The following is a 19,317-nucleotide window of genomic DNA, read 5'->3' as shown; positions in this document are numbered from 1 at the left end:
ATAATTATGCCATCTCGGTTCATGTTTTTTCCATTGACTTCGTTAATTGGAACAAGAGTTAACTCATTAAACTATCCCCATTAACTCTTTGTCGGAGTCAGACAGGAGAAAATAGCTTAAAACTCGCTCAATCGTTAAAAAAAATTTAAACAAAAAATATTCCTTTTAAACTATTTTTTTATGGTTTTATAATCTCATGAATACATCCTAAACCCTAAATAACTCATTTTGTCCTTGCACCTTTTTAGGTTAAAATAGTAAATTGTAAGTCTTTGGAGCTATTTATCAGATGTCTAATTCTATTAAGATATCATAATTAAATACAGAGTATTTTCTCATGAGTATACAGACTAACCCTAACCATACTCACTTTTTGTTCATTTTCTCTCTACTGAATCATAATTTACTGATTTAATCCAAGAACAAGAAAATTGTGGCTTGTGCCATTCAAAGTTGAAAAAGAGCAATCAGCCTCAATACCACAATCTTTTACATATTAGCAGGGCTGCCATTTCACAATTTTGAACAATGACCCCATTAGTGCCCTTTCCATGAAATGCCAGAAAACTATTTCGAGTGAAAAACTGGTTACTGGGAGCTTCTGGGTCTTTTTGGAACCCTATGAAAAAGAAAATAAAATAAAAATTTAACCATTATTATTACCAAATAGTTAGTAAAAAGGAAAATTTAATCATTATCTCATTTTTACTAATTATTTTTTAAAATAATAATAGTCAAATTCTCATTTTCTTTTCTTTTCTTTTATAGGGGTTCCAAAACAAACCCGACCCTTCATTTCCTGAAAAATCATATCTACTTAGAAATTCTTACCTAGAAAAATGGGTAATTTTCCAATGAGAGATTTCCGACATAGAAAGGCTAGGAAACACTTTCAATATAAGTTCAGTTCGGAAAAAATAGGATACCTGAAAATATGGAAACTTCCTAAAAAAAATCCAACCTAAAGACTCCTTTAATCCACATAAAACCAAACCTAAATGATTGTTCAGTAGTGCAAAATCTTTTTTTTTCCCTTCATTATGGTGCTAAATAACCAATAGGCAAACTCTTCCATGGGGAAAAATACAAATATAGAAAAAAATGATGAAAAAGAACTAAACAATTAATTTAAATATATACCTCCTGCTCCTATACTTGCTTTACAAGATGCAAAATCCCCACACAATAGACAGACCATTAACTCGTTCTGTTATGTTGAAAGCAAAAAATCTGCACCCACAAGAAGCAAATGTTAAGGTTTCTACAATCATCTTTGTTGTCTTCACTACCAGATTCTTCCGACGGATGCAGAAGTTTTGCAACTGAGGCTACAACAGGCTTCTTCCCCTGGATGAAGATGGCTTTGAAAAAGTGAATTCCCGTTCATTGTTGTCTTCTGCAGCCGACATACCCTCCATTTCCACATTGGCAATCAATGTAGCCCTTGAAGAGGTTTTTTCACTATCCATGTCGGAAACATCTTGGTCTGAATAACTCTTCCTGGGAGAGGTATTGGACCCACCTCCCACATGACCCGCAGATTTAAACCGTTGAAGTCGAGTCACTGGAGAACCGGTTGGGCTCATGCTAGGGCTCTTCCCAAGTGTTCTTGGAGGGGAACGGGCCCCTGTCTTCTTCTTAGCACCCATACGCCATTTGTTGATGGCCTTCGATGTATGATCATCGAAGATACTTTTCTTCATGTGTGATCCCATCTGCAAAATTCATAACAAAGTATGTCACTGAAAAGAGACAAAGATATTCATAAAACAACAGCATTGTGGCTGCTAATAGCTAAAAATTTCCAAGTCAATGGAGAAATTTTCCACTTTTAGTTAGTTATGATAACTCACAATAGGCTATTCACAAACGAGTTCTACTCAAAATATTAAAAAGATGATTATGATCCATCTAGTACATGGCATAGCAAAGAGTTTCTGAGTCTGAGTCAATTTTCTTTTGCCAGTTTTGATACCTTACAATTGTCAATTTGAAAAAGAGCTATACTCTAAATATTTAAAAGACCAGTATGAAACATCTAATACATAGCATCAGCTACTGCAGGAGGTGTTCTAGGACTTGAGCCTTTTGCTTATTGGAGACACTATAAGTGATCTAATGTTTGAAGCACTGGAATATAGGCTGACAGTAGCTGAAGGAGGTGTTCTAGGACTTGAGCCTTTTGCTTGTGGGAGACACTATAAATGATCTATGTTTTGCACTACTGATTGCGCAGGGATGCTCCTAGAACAACTGACAAAGACTGGAAATAGCATCTATGCCTGAACTATCACTAACCTAATGTCCCCTTGTGTTTGACATTCAATACCTCAAAATAACAATTAAGAATTTTTTTTTATTTAAAGACAAGTTAAACTAATATCATAACAATGAAGAGCAAGGATACCTGAGATACAAGTGCATATAGTGGAAGTGTGGTGTAACTGCACACAAACTGCACAAATACCCTGCACAAACCACACCAAAACTTGCCATGTTAGTAACTCGTGGAAAATGCAATCTAACAAATGAAGCCAAATGTGCACTCCATATGTCTAGTATATCTCCTCAGAGCATCACAAAAGAATTCTGTTTGTGTAATGTTGATGAATGAAATAACAAATATTTAAAATCCATCAACTGCACACATGTGAAGAATGCATCTCTAGTGTTGTTCACTTCCTACCATTTGATGCTGTTTACTCTTCAATTTTACTATAATTATTTAGTATCTGTTTTCTGCACAAATCAGCATGTTTACATAAGTAGGATACTTCACTTCAATAAGCTAAGAACCAAAATCTGTTAACCCTTGTTGAACCCTTGCTCATAGGAGTTCTATGCACTGATTTGTCCAAGCTTAACTGATCCACTGCTTCTGTCCTCAATTTGAATTTTTGGAGAAAAAGATTGCTAACATTAACGACATTGTATGCTATTCTTGTTCCTCTTCAGTATCTTTTTGTAGTTTTTTCTGTTTTTCCTTTAGCGAGACTCTATTTTTCCTTTCCTTCTCTTAATAACGATAGCTTTCATCTTAAAAAAAAGGAAGGTATTACTGACATTGCTGAAAGCAAGAATGGAAAAAATATTGAAAAAGATGGCCAAGTGTCAAACCCAATTTGAGCACTAATCAGTAATCCACAATTATGTATTTAAAGATGCTTGGACATAAAATGCTTAGAGAAAGTGAAGATACATAAAAAAAAAATGGCATTGTTTGTCAAACAATGAAGTCATAGGTGAAAACCACAAAAGTTAAGATTTACTGTATATAAGCTAAAGGTCCACTGAAAGTCATTCATAAAGAGCACAGTTGTTTCCAAATGGACAAAGGGGATATGCAGTGCAGCACGCACAAAATAGAAGAGAATACAGAATTCTTTTTCCCAAGCTAACAAGTTTTAAAAAAAAGGATTGGCACTTTGTACCAATTCAATTACTGTGAATAAAATTGTAAGCCCTACACTCTTCGCCTCAAATAAAAAGCTTTTTCACCAAAACTGGAGTTCCAAACTGACAATGCATACGAGCAATTTTAAATTCTTCACATTAAGAGAGATGAAAACAGCTTACCCAAGCACAACTCTAACAAGTATAAGCTGGAAGTTCCGATGGAAGCAAGATTTCAGCCCAAACTCATACTGATCAACCACAAGAAAAGTATTTAGTTTTTATAATAGAAAAGCATAACAATCGAGAAGGAAACACATTACATACTATTTTTCTTCAAGGAGAAAAGGATATTACCCATATCCAGAGGAAATATATAATTTGGAATGCATTCTGAAAGCAAATAAACAAGAAACAGAGTCAGAAGTTAGAAGTAAGTAGGTAAAAAAACAAATGGCTAGAAAATTTAGGAATAAAAGTGGAAAAAGTTAAGCCTAAGCCTTTTTTCCTAATAATCCTATATTCTTTTCTTAGATTTTTAAGGAGAATTGATTACGAGCCAATGGTCATCTTTGTTATCATTTATTGTGATTTTTGCTGTTGTTATTATTTCCACAAACATCTCTGCCTGAAAAGCATATCCAGGAGAGAAGAGTATTTGTTACCTGAAACAATGTAAAATGGATCAGAAACAACACTAATTTTGGGCGACCAAACCAAAAATGTTTGTCTCCAAGTTGCACAAGGGGAATCCCTTGAACAACTGCATGTCTCTCTTTGATCTCAAGAGCCATCCTTGTTATGATAGCCTGTAACTTTGTTCCAACAGCTAAGATAATCTGTAAAAAAAACAAAAAAAAAGAAACTGTGATATTGGCTAGAATAAAGAAACTGTGTAAATTTAACGTTTTTGAGGAAAAAGACTTACAACTAAGGGTACTATGGAAATCCAAAACAATGCTTGCCAGCCTGAAAGGTACCCAGGGACAAAACTTTGTGAACATATAGAATAAAGACTACAATGGAAGATCAAGACAATAGAGAGGATGCTCACCGTCAACATTGAGAAGCAAAAATAAGACAGCAGAAAACCATAATACAGGACTGCATAGATGTGAGGAACGAAAACAATTAGAGCAGGTTAGTTAAGTATCAGCTTAGCTATGCAAGAAAACATAAGAGAAATGATAGCCGCTTTCCATTTTATGCTGTTGTTGAGAAACTCATTGCTTCTATGGCACATGAGGTTGTCACACAAAAAGATCCAGGCCTACCAACTGAATTATGCTTCCATTGAATGAAATAATGATTAAACAGAAGTTTTTTGACAATCCTTTTTTTTTTTTTTTTGAATCTGATTTACGAATAGAAGAGATCCTAGAACTTCTCTATGTCCACACTTTATTTTCTTTTGATATAATTGGATCATAAATGGAACCCATCCAAACCTATAACTTTCAGTTAATTTCTTCAACCACATGATACTGTACTAAGATGTTCAAATCAGTGCAGCTTATTAGCAGTGTAGAGATAAATAAAAACTAAATAGAGGAAACTGCAAAAAATTAAGCATATTCGCTTCCTTTTTTATTTCTTAATTCAACAGCCTAATACCTCGAGCCTGATATAAGTAGGCATTGTTTTAGCCACTAAAACATGAGGCCAGACGGTGATTTCCACTCTTTGTACAAGAAATTGGGCACCAGATCCTGCAATTTGAAGTTTAGGAAGCCAATATTTTCTCAAGGTCGGAAGTATTGAGTATTTATTGCTTCAGGATAGGAAACAGAGGTATTCTAATAGAAAATGAAGTCTATTCTTGACTCATGTGTACTGCTCTATCCTTCTATCCATCAGTAGTATTTTGTGGATGTTCGAGTATATGAAGAGAGCTTGCATTGTTAGGAAATTTAAGAGGTTAAATCCTACTGAGTTAGTACAGAGTCCTAATAGAAATCAATCTTCATTAATTTTTATAAATTAATGGATTTAGAGATGAGACAGATGAGCTCGATCTTATCTTTCTCTTTCCTTCTCTTTGGTCTCTTTTCTCTCTCTCTCCACTCTCTCCTCTCCCTGCCCCTACTCTCTTGGTACTTTTCACACTTCGTCTTGCATTATAAGGCTCTGACTTTATCAGTGGACATAAAAAAAAAAAATCCTCGCATGATCCATAGATAATTTTGATTAACATATCAGGTCAACTAGGTTTCTCTGCAACTAATAGTTCTTGAGAGGAAACAGGAAATCAGGAACACAAACATCAGCATAGAGGCAACTGTGAGTGAAGGTATAGTCACTTAGAGTTTCCCAAAAAGTATGAAATTGCAAAATCCTGAATTCTGCATTTTTTAAAAGGAATCCTGAATTCTTCGTGAATTAAGGAAAAGGAAGCTTCCAATTTATATTCAGTATGAGTTAAAATCTAAGTTGTGGCATATATTGTAAACATGATAATTCATCTGAGGGCCTCATGGTTTTAAAACAATCACTAGAAAAATAAGAGGAGAGAGGATGACTTAGAGTTTAGAGTAAGAGAGAAGTCATCGGATCTTCAAAAAAGAAAAGAAAAAGAGAGAAGTCATTAGAGAAAAAGATGAGAGGAGGAAGAGAGAAGGTTCATCTTAGGTGTTACAAAGTATAAATATGCCCTCACTTAGATGACTAAACATCGGTGATTAAGTAAAATTGAAATTAAAAACGGAAACAAATGCAAAAAGCTAATAGAACTTAGATCAGCTGTTATAATATTTTACACAAACATATATAAATAAATGACTCTCACACTGGGTGCATAATTTTCTGATAAAATATTGTCGGAAACATCTCAAGCATTTGGAGCTTATTTTGTTCAAAAAGAAAAAATAAATAAGTGCTTCAGCCTTAATATTTGAAGTGCATGCATGGGATATGGATAGTATTCATAATTTTAGTTTCTCCTACTTTTCACCTAATGCTCTTTCTCGGTCTTGAACTGATACCAAATTGAAAACTTTTTCTTCTTTGATCAGCTGGGAACTTCAGATAAGGTTGCTTTGACAGTTTAAACAAAGAGGTAAAATTAGCAGCAAAAGAAAATAATTTTTTTTAAAAATTACCTGATTTCCACAACAACCTTGAAGTCATCTTCCAGTGACCTTTTAATATATTTTTGGAAGTCAAACTTACTTCCTGGTGCTAAATGAACCTGACGGAGAGAGAGTATATTAGACAGATGCCAAAGAATTATGCTGAGAATTTGCTGCTAAGCAACTTACATTAATGAAACCATTGCGCATTGTCGTGTAATCAGCTTTACGAACTGATCTGAAAAATTGACGGAAGAAGCTTACCTGCAAGACATTGATACCAGAATATATCACCTATAAGATGAAGGTATGAAGGCCACCTTTCAAGAAGGATAGGCAAATATAAATAATGTTATGATGCCAAAAATAATAAGAGAAAGAAATGATTCACGGTCAATGATTTTATGGTTGGAAATTTCCAATACCCGTATTGGAGCTCTACAATATTGACAAGGAAAGGTAACCAGAGATTCAAAGAATAAGAGTTCCTTACAAAATAGAATGAAAATGCAACCCTATTCCAGAGACTTGTGTGTGCTCTCACAAAGGATGTCTCGTGAGCAAATCTGAATCTTGCAGGATCTGTGTCATTGTACAAGAAAGGAGTTAGAGCATTCTGAATTAAGGGATAGTGTTAGAATATCTACTTAAGGGTAGTTTTGTCTTTTTACATAAACTGTGATGTCTAGAGTTTCTATTACCTTATTCTACATGTTTAGGTCTATCTCTAGTTTTATTTTCATGTAATTTGAGTATGTATGTTAGGAGATATAAGGGTTTAAGTGATTTTATGTGTATAGGAGCATTTCTGTAAATAGGCTTCAATTCACTTAATAAAAGAAATTGGGGTCGAGCATGAGTCCCAATGAGAGTCAACTCTTTAGCTCTCTTTTCTGAAACTTTTCCCCCTCCTTTCTCTTTTTCTTCCTCTCCCAATCCTCTTTATTCTATACTTTTACACATAGAAATGTCCAGTACAAAGTGGGAAAGATAATTCACAGATTGAAACAACAATAATCCTCACTTTGAGAGCCTAGTACCAACTATGTTGAACCAATTATAAAAAATGTATAATAAATACCATTTGAGAATTCATAATCAAGGGATGAAGTTTCCCTCTCCCACTCCTTCCATGCACGAATCTGCACACAGAGAGTCTTCTTGACATTTAGAATTTTCAAGAGTTTAAATAACACTTTTTTTATAACACTGAAAATGTTAATATGTCACCCACCTTTAATCTACCAAGAGTCATTGTCAGAGCACTATATGCCACATGAAAGACTGCCAAGAAAAATATGAAGATATGCAACTGATGTAGACCTTCCACTGAAACTAGTGACACTTGCCCCTGTTACAATGTGGACAAACACAGATTAGCAATCACTTCATATATAGATGCAGACAAGCCTAGATAGGTTATTGGGATGACACCTAGTAAGTCTGTAGAACAGAAAGAAACCAAAGAAGACATCAAAGTAGAAACAAATGTCCCAAGACGATGGTCAACTTTTGACCTGTTTTCTGTACACTCTTGAAGCAACAGACCTGCTAAGCAAGAATGATAATTCTCATACTCAAACAGGAGAACATTGGTAATGACATGCTCATCCTTTGCTAAATCCATTTTCCAACTTGAAGCTGTATGCACAAGAGACGGTAGCAGAAATCCAAATTGTGTCCTTCGAATAAAAATCTTTTGGACAGGAGTACTTTTTTCAGTAGAATATTTGCTATCAAATTTCATTTTAAATAATATTTCTTCAAGATACTCTATAGTATCGAAAAGTTTCAGATTCAACTGGCCATCTTTGTATCCCTTTCCCATTTGGGATCCATAAAATCAAGAGTTAGGATGTCTCTATTTCCATTTGAGACCAAATAAATTGTGTAGGAAGGCACAGGAAGAGCAACTCACCTCAGGACATTTACTACGAGACTCACCACCAGATAACTTCCTCCTTTGTAAGCTTGATTCTGCTAATATTTGAGCCCATAGAATCCTTCTCCGATGACCACCCTCTCCATGTTCTCCATGATCTCCATTTTTTCCATGTTCAGCATGAGGATCATCTGATGCAGGTTCTTTATGATCTCCATTTTTTCCATGTTCAGCATGTGGATCATCTGATGCAGGTTCTTCATGATCTCCACGACCAGCCTTTGCATGTGGATCAACTGTCGTATGTTCTTGATCTCCATGACCAGAATCTGTATGTGGATCAACAGGTGCGTGTTCTTCAGGATCTCCATGACCATGGTCTGCATGTGGATCAACTGGTGCATGCGTATCAGCATTTGTGTGCGGCTCAATCCCTTCTACTGCCCTAAGTGAACAAGGCAACATTGTATTTGCGGTCTTCTCTTTAATACAGACTCGGGCAATGTAGCTTTGCCCAAATGTAAGGAGTAAGGAAATAAAACCAAGAACCATTAATTCTGCATAAAAAAAAGAAAAAGAGAGTTAGGAGGTTATCCATCACAGCAGAAAGAGGTACGTGAAACCAGAAATTTCCCTGCAAACTTGAGTTATATAAAAAAGAAAGTCAATTTCAGAATAAAGTTCAGTAGTTACCGGCTTTAACCTTTTCAAGAGCTTCAAAAAGTGCCTTTTTTCGTCTTCGTGTAAACCACTGAAACCAAAACAACCCAAGCAAACTAGGAAATGAAGACCCGCAGCAGCTTCTGATGAAAAACGAAAAAGAACAGAAGAGGAAGAACATGTACTGCCACATGTATATAACTTTTGCAACATTACAGGGAGAGATTTCTCTAGTTTCTTAAGCAAAAAAGAAAAAAGAAAATGCAACATTCCAAAATAATATACTTTCAATTGCAAAATTGAGGCTTTAAGGTCTTACATGAAGCAAAAACAACTCACTGAAAGTCCCAAAAAGCGGTTGCATTTATGTTACGACAAAGCAACAAAGGCAACACTGAATTTGGATTCCAACAAGGAAAAGAAGCCAGACGAAGTGCTCCTCGATTGTGAAGCCAGAAGAAGCCTCAGCAATCTCGCAGACAATTATAGAAATCTGGACAAGCAGTTTTTTTTTTTTTTTATCTTTGTGGGAAAAACAAGTTAATGCTGTATTTTTCGAACAGAGGGCAGAAAATAACAGACGGCCTTCATTTCCGACACAATAAAACGAAGAAAAACAAAACCATCATATTAAATTCATTCTTGGAAGAAAAATTATTAAATTGCATACTACAGATAAAACAACATTCTCACAAAATCAAACGAACGTCCGACACAAATCAAAACAGTAAAAATTCCCACATCCATGTTCAACACCTTTGAGAATAAACGATAAAAGATCTTCTCGCCAGGGAGAAGAAAACAACAATTTGTTCAAAATCCAGAACCAACACTGATTTCACAAAAGCTCCTCACCACCAAACAAACACTGCATTCATTTAACAACAACTTACCAAACAAAAAAGGGACCAAATGCTACAATCAAGACAAACACCCACAACACAAACTCATTAATCTATTCTTACCTCTCCCATCCTATGAAGAAGCTTCTCCAGAAAAATTGAAATTACAACAATAATCGCACATACAGAAGCAACTGCCCACGTTGGCGTCTGATCAAGCTTCCTCTCGGATGCTTCACCCCCGCCTCCGCCCATTCTCACCACCTAGGCAGCTACCACCCAAAGTCCAATATCTCCACAGAAAAATCACAAACCACAAGTTCCCCTTCCCCACTTCCTGATCCTGCAGAACATTTACAAAAAACCTCCTCGAGGGAGCTCAAACCAGAGCATTTCTCCTGCCACTCTGCAGCGCACGGGCCGAGAATCAGAGCTTCCAAAATTCCCCTTTTTTTACCGTTTCTACTCAAAAACCGTACTTATCAGAGAGAGAGAGAGAGAGAGAGAGAGAGAGAGAAGAGAAAAGCGGTTTCAGAAAAGGAAGATTTGAGACCACTGAAGGGGAGATGTCCGGGCTTTGATGCTGTAACGGTAGCCATGCACGGAAATAAAAAATTTCGTTTGGAGACGAAAGACAATTAAATTACTTAATTGTGTCCAGTGGAAAACAAATACCCTCGATTATTTAAACAAATAACGGAAGCACCATCCCGATTAATTTAACGGAATTAACGGCTAATGTGCTCCGTCGTGCTGCTAAGCACAAAATTAGCGCAAATTAGGGGCTGTCTTTGCTTTCGGGATGTTTTAGATTTATTTTCAAATAATTAAAAATTAAAAATTTAAATTTATTATTATTATTATATAATTTATATTTCTCATGTAAAGTGGCCTCATAATTATTTCTTAAAAATCCAAACATGTTAATTAATTTAAATTTCCATGAAAAATAAATGGGTTGTCTTTAAAATAATCAGTGACTAATTTTCATTAATTTTAAAATTTTAATTTATTTTAAAAATAATAATATTTTAAAATATTTTTTGTTAAATATAAATTAAATGATTTTTAATTTCATAAAAATCTCATTTAATCAATAACAAATTAACCAAAAAAATTTGTCTGGATATATCATTCAATTTAGACATGTAATATGTTTTCGATTGATATCGACTTACATCATATGAATCATACAATTTATTCAAAATTTACATTGAAAAATCTGATATTAAATTTAAAAAAATACCCTTAATATTTTACTCAATTTCCCAATAAAGTCCAATTTAATACTTCATAAATCCCAACTATTAATTCAATAAACCATTTCTACTTAAAAATTTAAAAAACTAATAATATATTGAAAAATAAAATCATGAAGGGTATTTTAGGCATGCCTGTGCCTTTTTTTCTTTAAAGAGAGTGAGGACCCACAATAAGTGGAGCTTTTTTCACACGCCACCTTTTTTACTCAAGTGTGGGTCAACTCAAATTAAGCTTTAATTAAGTGATTTTATGTATTAATTACTTGATTAATAAATACCCTTTGACCTACTTGCATAATAACTTTTATAGGACTTAAAGAGGGAGATTATAGAGAATATTATTTTGTTTATTATTTAAATTTTTTATATTAACAAAAAAAAAATTATTTAAAATATATAAAATAAAAGCGAAACTGATCGAATATAATGGAAAAACATAGACAAAGGAACAATCACTCAACCGCCTTAACGGAACATTTTCTCTTATTGGGGTGTTTTCACTCTGCTTGTGTATGTATTTTTATTTTATCGGATATCCAATAAAAATAATTTATGATTAATTAATATTATTAACAAAAAATAATTATTTAGGGGATTAACTTTATTTAAAAATACAATTATCGCCTTAAGTATTATTGCTTATGTTTTGAACTAACCACTCCCATTTTTTATTTTTTTGGGTGTTGAAAAACACAATCCTTATCTACTGAATCATAGAGTAACAAAGACCGATTGATTTGGTGCTAGTAATAAATAAATTAATAAAAATTTGGGTACGAGCTCGGTCTAACGACTAGACACTGGACATATGTTAGACCGACATAAATCTATCATTGGAATGTCGAACAAAACCCTTTTTTCTAGTATAATAATATAATAGATTTTAATTATATAAGACTATATATTTGGTAATAGACATGAAATTTTTAAGTGTCTTTTAATACTAATACAAGACATTAAGGTTCTTAAAATGGACCTCATGGATTTAATATGTGGTTCATTTACTACATAAACCCTAGAATAATGTTCTCAAAGAAGAAATTACACAAAGAGAAGAAAAAATATTTATAAATGAGTGACATAAGATGCCTAATTAATGGGATTTTATCCACTATTAAGCTTTAATAGGTGTTTGGACAATTGGGACCGTTCATCTCACCCAACATCTGAAGGTCATTCGAAGGTTTAGAGATTAGGAGATGTAAAGGGTCAGGCAGTCTTTGTTGATGTGGTACAATATTTAATAAGGAAGCTCAAATTGAAGACCAAAAATCAGATTACATCTCCGTTTCAGCAATCAGAGGAGATTAGATATTGCAACTCTCTCTCTCTCTCCTTCCTCTCCGACGTCAGCTACAGACTGCAAATTTGTTCGTTCAAACATCTTCTCCTGAATCTCCTCCAAAAGATTGCGCCGTGTGTTTCGGCGCCTCCGAGGGTCTCCCCTCTTCGATACTACTTGTATAGAATAAACAAATAATTAAATAATGTTGGCCAAAAATCGCCAGTATTCACCCTATTTGTCTTTTCGTGTCGGAAAAGGTTGAAAAGCTTCAGAAAACAATGGACGATGTCGGGAAGATTTAAAAAATGGAGGAAAGGTTGGAGACAAAAAGAATTGCAGAGGAAGCATCCAAGCAGAGAATTAAAAAATGGTAGAAACAGACCCTCGATCAGGAAGCAAACTTATGAAAACTGATCAGCGGGCGTAGAATAACAGAAACACTCTCAGTTTTCAGCCCAATTTCTGCGATTTTCCAAACACTCTCGATCTTGGATTCCTTTCATGTTCTCCCTTAACCGTTTTAGTGCAGGATAAATCCTCATCCCTTCCCAGCTTCTTTGTTAATACATGTTTTAAGGCCCAAACAACCCAACATCCGCCATGCATCGTGCTAATTTCACCGGAAGCTGTGAAGACATGCCACGAACGTTGACAGCAAATCTGTTCGTAGCGGAGAGGAATAGGAGAACCCACAGGAAGAATCTTTTCTTTCTGCTCGCCTCCCTGCTCTCAAATCACAGTTCTGAGGTACTTGAATTCTTTCTGCCTCTTTATCCTCCGAAGAAGTATGTCACCTAATTCGACCTTTCCCGTCCGGTTTTCTCTTCCTCTTCAGTTTGCATACAGGAGGCACCGTTGTCAATGCAAGAACTTTAGGAGCAAGCTACTGTTCGCATAAAAAACCTGCAGCAGAGAATCGAGCTGCTCAAAATGCAGCGGTTAGATAGTAAAAAAAAATTCTTCAAATTTTATTTACACCTAGGAAATTTTTTATTTTTAAAATAATTTTCTTCTCCCATTTTCCTTTTTTTATTGATTTAAGTTTTTTTTTTACTTTAAAAAATTATAAATTTAATGTATGATTTTAAAAAATTTATTTTTTAGTACACGTTTCATTACCTTCTATTTATTATAATAAAAATTATTAATTATTTAAAACTAATTTAATATAATTAATATATTTTATTATTTATTTTAGATATTTTAGAATTTTTTTTAAAAAAATTTTAGTTTTTAAAATCTTATTTGTCTGTACATGTTTTATTAACTTCTTTTTCTACATTAAAAAGTATTTTAGTTTTTAAAAATCTTATTTATTAGTACATGTTTCATTACCTTCTATTTATTGTAATTAAATATAAAATATATATATTAAATATTAAAAATTTCTTCTAATTTGATTAACACTTTTCATTATCGATTTAAGATTTTTTAAATTTAAATTTTAAATATTATTTACAAAAAAATAAAATTAGAAGGTATTTTAAAAATATTTTTTAATAAAATTATTTTTTAGTATTTTTAAAGAAAATTCTTATTTATCGCTAAAGTGGTAGCCTGATGTGGTAGATGATGTGGCATAAAATCCTTTGGGTGGCGACATGGTAACAAATGGCAATACAAGACACTCGGTGCTAATGTGTTGAGTATTTTCAAAATTAAGTTTGTGAGTTGGTTAATTTCATAAAAAAATGGTTAGTTTAATAAAATTCCCACAAAAATAACCTAAAAATACAGCAATAATCCACCCGTGGAGTTGAATATACCCATTTATGATGTGAGTTGGTTAATTTCATAAAAAAATGGTTAGTTTAATAAAATTCCCATAAAAATAACCTAAAAATACAACAATAATCCACCGTGGAGTTGAATATACCCATTTATGATGTAAGCTTCAAATCCTCGTGGCAAATTCTCCAAGTAAGCTGCAAGCCACACGACTTTAGAGCTTCATCATCCCTTATATAAAATATGATACTCTTAAAGAAAAAGGGTAAGAAGACTCATGTGCTCATTTTTGGAGTAACAAAAAGTAAAAGTTGATAGAAATAGAGATAAACATAGTGATAGATATAAAGATAATGATAGAAATAAAGATAACTAGTGTTTGAATTATATATAGACTTATATTGTAGAATCCTAATCACCTACCATCTCTCTGTGTAATTCTATAAATAGTTTACACCTGATCAATAATAATTACGGTAATATTATTCATCATTCCTATATTTTATATGGTATCAGAGCTTCCGATCGATTAATCAGAACTAATCTGCCGTCACTGGAAATCCTTATCGGAATCAGCCTCCGTAGCTGCAGCCCACTGTTGTCGCCCATACTTGGTATCTTCTCAACTCTTTCTCCATGCAATCTCGTCGAAGGTATTTTAGAAAGAAAAAACAAAACTTCCTCCACCGTTTCGTATGACATCCTCATCGCCGTCACCCCGCTGCCGCCGCCGTCCGCTCTGCCGTCAACTCCCTCGCCAGTGTCGCGCGCCGTTGCCACTCGCCACCGAACGCCGCTACAGCGAGCCAGTGGTATTTTCTTCTTGATTTTTTTCTCGTCACCGCACGTCGTTGTTGTTCTCCCTGACGATCATAGTGTCGACCGTCCAAAGTTCCCCTCTCTTCCTTCTCTCTACTCTCGTTGCCGATTTGCCCATCGAAATTGGTTGACTCCGTTGCCGCCTACCGCTGTTCGCCCCTAGGGCAAGACAAGACAACCTAAGTTAAGGGGGAAAAATTATTTCCCCCCATTGGACGTGTCGTCCCGCGCACATATGTGCGCAACGTGCGATTTCGCACGTGGGCTTTCACACGTGTGAGCTTCGCATAGGCGGCATTTATTTAATTTAAAAAAAAAACTCTTCATACTATCCGGACGATGCAATTCCGTCCGCACCAATAGCCTCCAGTGTCGCTGCTCTTGCATCGAACGATGTTATTCCGTCCGCACTAGCCGCCTCCAGTGCTGCTGCTCTGCCACCTGACGATAAAATTCCATCCGCACCAGCCGCCTCCAGTGCAACTACTCTTCCACCAGACGATGCGATTCCGTTCGCCCCAGCCACCTCCAGTGTCGCTGCTGCCACCTTACGATGAAATTCTGTCTGCACTAGCCGCCTCCAGTGCCGCTGCTCTCTCCAAACCACTTCCAAAAACTTTCTTTTTGAAGATCAAGATTGGACTCTCCTCTCGGAGCTCCAGCTCCATCTTGTAGGGGCATGATAGAGATAGAGATAATCATAATGATAATATAGAGATAATGATAAAGATAAAAATAACTAGTGTTTGAATTAGAGATAGACTCAGATTGTAAAATCTTAATCACCTACCATCTCTCTATTTAATTCTATAAATAGTTTACACGTCATCAATAATAATTACAACAATATTATTCATCATTCCTATATTCTATAAAAGATCCATGGCCAGTACCCTGAATCTTTATAAATATAATTATTTATTATGAGTCATGAATCAGTCGTTCGATGGAAACGGTTACAAATCTTGATCATCAGATTAAGCGGTTACATATTTGAACTGTCGGATAAGGCGATTACAGATTCAAACGGTCAGATCATACCTTTACAAATCTAACCGTTAGATAAAAAACCATTATGGATCTAAACCATCAAATCAAAACGATTACAAATCTATCGGTTAGATTAAGATCAATGATCTGAACCATCAGATCGAAGCGGTCACAAATTTGGACGGTCGGATCAAGCGGTAGTTTTTTTTCCTAGAGAGACAAATAAGAAATTTGAGTTCTAAAAAAATTTATAAAAAAAAATTAAAATATTTTATATCTTAGTAAAAGTATCATCAACATCCTAATCTCTTTCGAAGACAGTGAGTCTCGGAATTTATTTATTTATTTATTATTTTTTTGTATAATTGATAAAGAGGATCTACAAAAAGTGTCGCACTAGATTTAATTTTGGTTTATTTTAATATTTATTTAAATTATGTTAGTTTTCATATATATTTTTTCAACACCTAATTGAGGGAAAAAATCGTAATTCCCTGAATCTATCTACACTCACTCCTGCACTTGAGCCATGCCATTAGCACCAACTGCTGCAGGAGAAGAGAAAAACATGAAATAACAGAGAACAATTTCTCAAGACCTAATTTGCCGCATGGTAGGCTCGCGCCTTGATCGCCTTACTTGAGAAGACCACCAACGAATGAGAAATAAGGGAAGAGCCGCAAAAGAGAATCACACGAATTTCTCCAGATAGCTAACAGGTCATGTGAATACAAAAATGACGAATTAAGCTGGAGATGCAGTCGAGTGGAAGTTGTGAGGAAAAGCTTACAAAAAGGACTGAATTAAGCTGGAGATGCAGTCAAGTGGAAGCTGTGAGGAAATGCCTCGGATATAGACACATGTCGTGATTCATCCAAGCTACAGCGTGAAGTGTTTCGGCTGAGTGGAAACCAGAGGGGATGAATCTGATTTTCGGCGACAGGACAGGTGAAGAGACTGAGGATCATGGTTGACAACCCCGCGACTCGTGATGCACAAGGGAGAAAAGCGCCTTGAAATCCACTGTTGGCAATTCGGATGTGTGTTTTCCAGGAGAAAGCGGGACGAGAGGTCTAATCGGAATGGGACCAAACATCAGAAAAAATAAATATAAAAAAAAGAATATTAACACGTGTGCTATTTAATTTTTACTTAATAAAAAAATAGTTTAATTTATAAGGGTTTACTTTAATTTTTAATTAATAAAAATAGTTTTATTTGAAAGAGATGTTTTTAGATTCCCATTTTAACCTTATTTGGATATATTCATATTTTTTTATTTAAAAAATAATAGTTTTCATTGACCTTTTTTTTTATTTAATAATTTTTATTTAAAATATGAATAATTTGAAGAAAGACTATGGTTGCAGAATCTCTACTATTTGACGAATGACTATTTCTACGCTTTGAAAACTTAAAGAAGACCAGAGAAAATATGGGTAAACTTCCTGCAGATGCGTCAATCCATCGTCATCAAGGTTTTGAAATCGCCGTAATCTTTACAAGCCGTGTCGTCCTGTACAACATGGCCGACGTCCAGACAGAGTCCTATAAAACGAATGCAATGCATGCGTTCTACAGTTCCAATCTTCGGTAGTACTTACTGTGTCCGCTCCCGTTTTAAAGAAGGTGCAATGGATCAGAGGCAAACTTCGCGAAGGTTTGAACGCATGATAGCGGAGAGGAACAGAAGAACCCAGATGAGTATTCTCTTCTCGCAGGTCACCCAGCTCCTCTCAAATCATGAGGTGCTTGTCTGCTTGAATTCTTCCAGGCTTTTTCTTCTTTCTCTCTGTACTTCCAAAAGCTCTGTGTTAAGCTCTAATGTAAATTCCGGTTTCATCTCCGACTATCATACAGAATGCTTCGTGGTCCACGAAACAAGTTTTGGAGCAAGCTGTAGTTCACATTGAGAACTTGCAGCAGAGAATCGAGCAGCTCAGAACACAGCGGGATGCAGTGACGAGGGACATGTTCATCGACGACATCAGAGCTCCAAGCTTGCCAATGGTGGAGGTCCGTGATCTGGATTCTTCCCTAGAGGTGGTTCTTGTCTGTGAATCGACAAGGGCTTGTCTGTTATCTGATGTTCTCAACGTGCTTGAGGAAGAAGGAGTTGAGGTTGTTAATGTCAGTTTCTCAGTTCAAGGAGATACAATCCATTATATAATTCACTCGCAGGTGGGATTCATCTCAGTTACGTGTAATCCATTTATGCTATTTTTATAAGTCAATTACGATATTTAATTTGTTAATTAATGTATTAGTTTTGATTACTACGTGTTTTGCAGGTTGCATACTCTAGAATGGGGATTGAGAGTAAAATTATTTATGACAAACTTGTGGCACTCATGCAACTAAACATGCATGTTCCATTCAAGTCTCGCCAAGTGTGACATCTATGTCTTTAAAAATGTTACGTCCTGGTCTTAAATGTCTTAAACATAGTTTTCCATGGTTTTTCTTTTTTTTTTCTTGACAAAGACCTTCTATGAATCTATTGTTCTCCGATTCTACTCAACTACTCCATATGGTATCAGAGCAAGTAGTCATATGTAAGCCTCCACCCAAAAATTATCCACATGTATAGTCACAAAAGGGGGTCTACACGTGAGGGAGTGTGTTAATGAATAATCCCACGTGGATTAGTGAGTACAAAAATCTTGCATTTATTAGTTGAAAAAATAAGCTTCCTAAGTTGGCTAGTTATTTTGGGATACAATATTAAATTTCAATTTATGATCTCTACATTGCCTCATATAATGGTTTATAAATAAAATTATGTAAAGATTAATAATATATAAATTAAAAATACTCAGGTAAAAGACTTAAAGATATATATTCTAAAACCTCTCACGATGAGACCCAAAAAATCCATCCCCCGGTCTAAACCGTCACAGAGTTTTGAACTTCACCCATTCTCACCCACCCTATTGGGTTCAATAGCAACACGATCTCGTCTTTCGTATTGAATGGATTAATAATTTAATTTGTTATTTTTTATTTAAATTTTGAAATAAAAATTGAAATGGCCAAGGTTCAAACCTGACCATTTGAAATAAAATAAGACTCCAGAAATAACTTATTTCCTCGAGCTCATAAGAAATAAAAACAATTGGAAACATTAATCTATTTATTTTTACAGTAGAAATAAAAGAATGTCAAGATCTTAAGAGGCCCACAACCTAATAGATTAAACCATAAATACTAATTAATTGTAAAATTACCATAGGTTTAATTTTACCATATTGAATCATTTAAATTCTTTATCAATAATTAATAATTTTTGTGAGGGGTCAAACGAAACGTTTTTAAATGAACTCAGTTGTCAAAACTCCAAAAGGACCTCATGATTATACCCAAAAAGGACCTTTTAATAAAATTGATA

At 34.8% G+C, this 19,317-nt stretch overlaps 2 protein-coding genes across 2 annotated transcripts; one reads left to right on the top strand and one right to left on the bottom strand.

Moving 5' to 3' along the window:
- Nucleotides 1-1,105: 1,105 nt before the first annotated feature.
- LOC137944946 (MLO-like protein 9) lies at nt 1,106-10,436 on the bottom strand. The gene is made up of 15 exons (XM_068790768.1): nt 9,969-10,436; nt 9,037-9,094; nt 8,380-8,900; nt 7,696-7,812; nt 7,543-7,603; nt 6,955-7,043; nt 6,651-6,725; nt 6,492-6,580; nt 4,448-4,497; nt 4,322-4,362; nt 4,059-4,232; nt 3,751-3,786; nt 3,577-3,644; nt 2,408-2,468; nt 1,106-1,715 (listed from the first exon to the last, which is right to left on the bottom strand). The coding sequence occupies exons 1-15, from the start codon at nt 10,098-10,100 to the stop codon at nt 1,329-1,331; spliced, it is 1,959 nt and encodes a 652-aa protein (XP_068646869.1). The 5' UTR covers nt 10,101-10,436; the 3' UTR covers nt 1,106-1,328.
- Nucleotides 10,437-17,497: 7,061 nt separating this feature from the next.
- On the top strand, nt 17,498-18,325 carry LOC137943834 (transcription factor bHLH168-like). Its single transcript, XM_068789265.1, has 3 exons — nt 17,498-17,677; nt 17,790-18,110; nt 18,221-18,325. Exons 1-3 carry the CDS (start codon nt 17,498-17,500, stop codon nt 18,323-18,325), a joined length of 606 nt encoding a protein of 201 aa, XP_068645366.1.
- Nucleotides 18,326-19,317: the final 992 nt, after the last annotated feature.

Source organism: Aristolochia californica, unplaced genomic scaffold, assembly GCF_029961685.1.
Source record: "Aristolochia californica isolate CCGP_79_NKW_82.1479 unplaced genomic scaffold, dmAriCali1.0.hap1 SCAF_11, whole genome shotgun sequence".
NCBI lineage: Eukaryota > Viridiplantae > Streptophyta > Magnoliopsida > Piperales > Aristolochiaceae > Aristolochia > Aristolochia californica.
This window is presented reverse-complemented; position numbering and strand designations above follow the sequence as displayed.

What these genes read in the sequence shown, in the direction of transcription:
- LOC137943834 (XM_068789265.1), top strand. Translation starts at nt 17,498, where the DNA reads ATGCGTTCTACAGTTCCAATCTTCGGTAGTACTTACTGTGTCCGCTCC. An exon ending in AGCTCCTCTCAAATCATGAG is followed by an intron (nt 17,678 to 17,789) that starts GTGCTTGTCTGC and finishes ACTATCATACAG; the next exon opens with AATGCTTCGTGGTCCACGAA. An exon ending in ATTATATAATTCACTCGCAG is followed by an intron (nt 18,111 to 18,220) that starts GTGGGATTCATC and finishes CGTGTTTTGCAG; the next exon opens with GTTGCATACTCTAGAATGGG.
- LOC137944946 (XM_068790768.1), bottom strand. Translation starts at nt 10,100, where the DNA reads ATGGGCGGAGGCGGGGGTGAAGCATCCGAGAGGAAGCTTGATCAGACG. An exon ending in CTTGTTAGAGTTGTGCTTGG is followed by an intron (nt 2,469 to 3,576) that starts GTAAGCTGTTTT and finishes TGGTTTGTGCAG; the next exon opens with GGTATTTGTGCAGTTTGTGT. An exon ending in TATATGCACTTGTATCTCAG is followed by an intron (nt 1,716 to 2,407) that starts GTATCCTTGCTC and finishes TGAATTTTGCAG; the next exon opens with ATGGGATCACACATGAAGAA.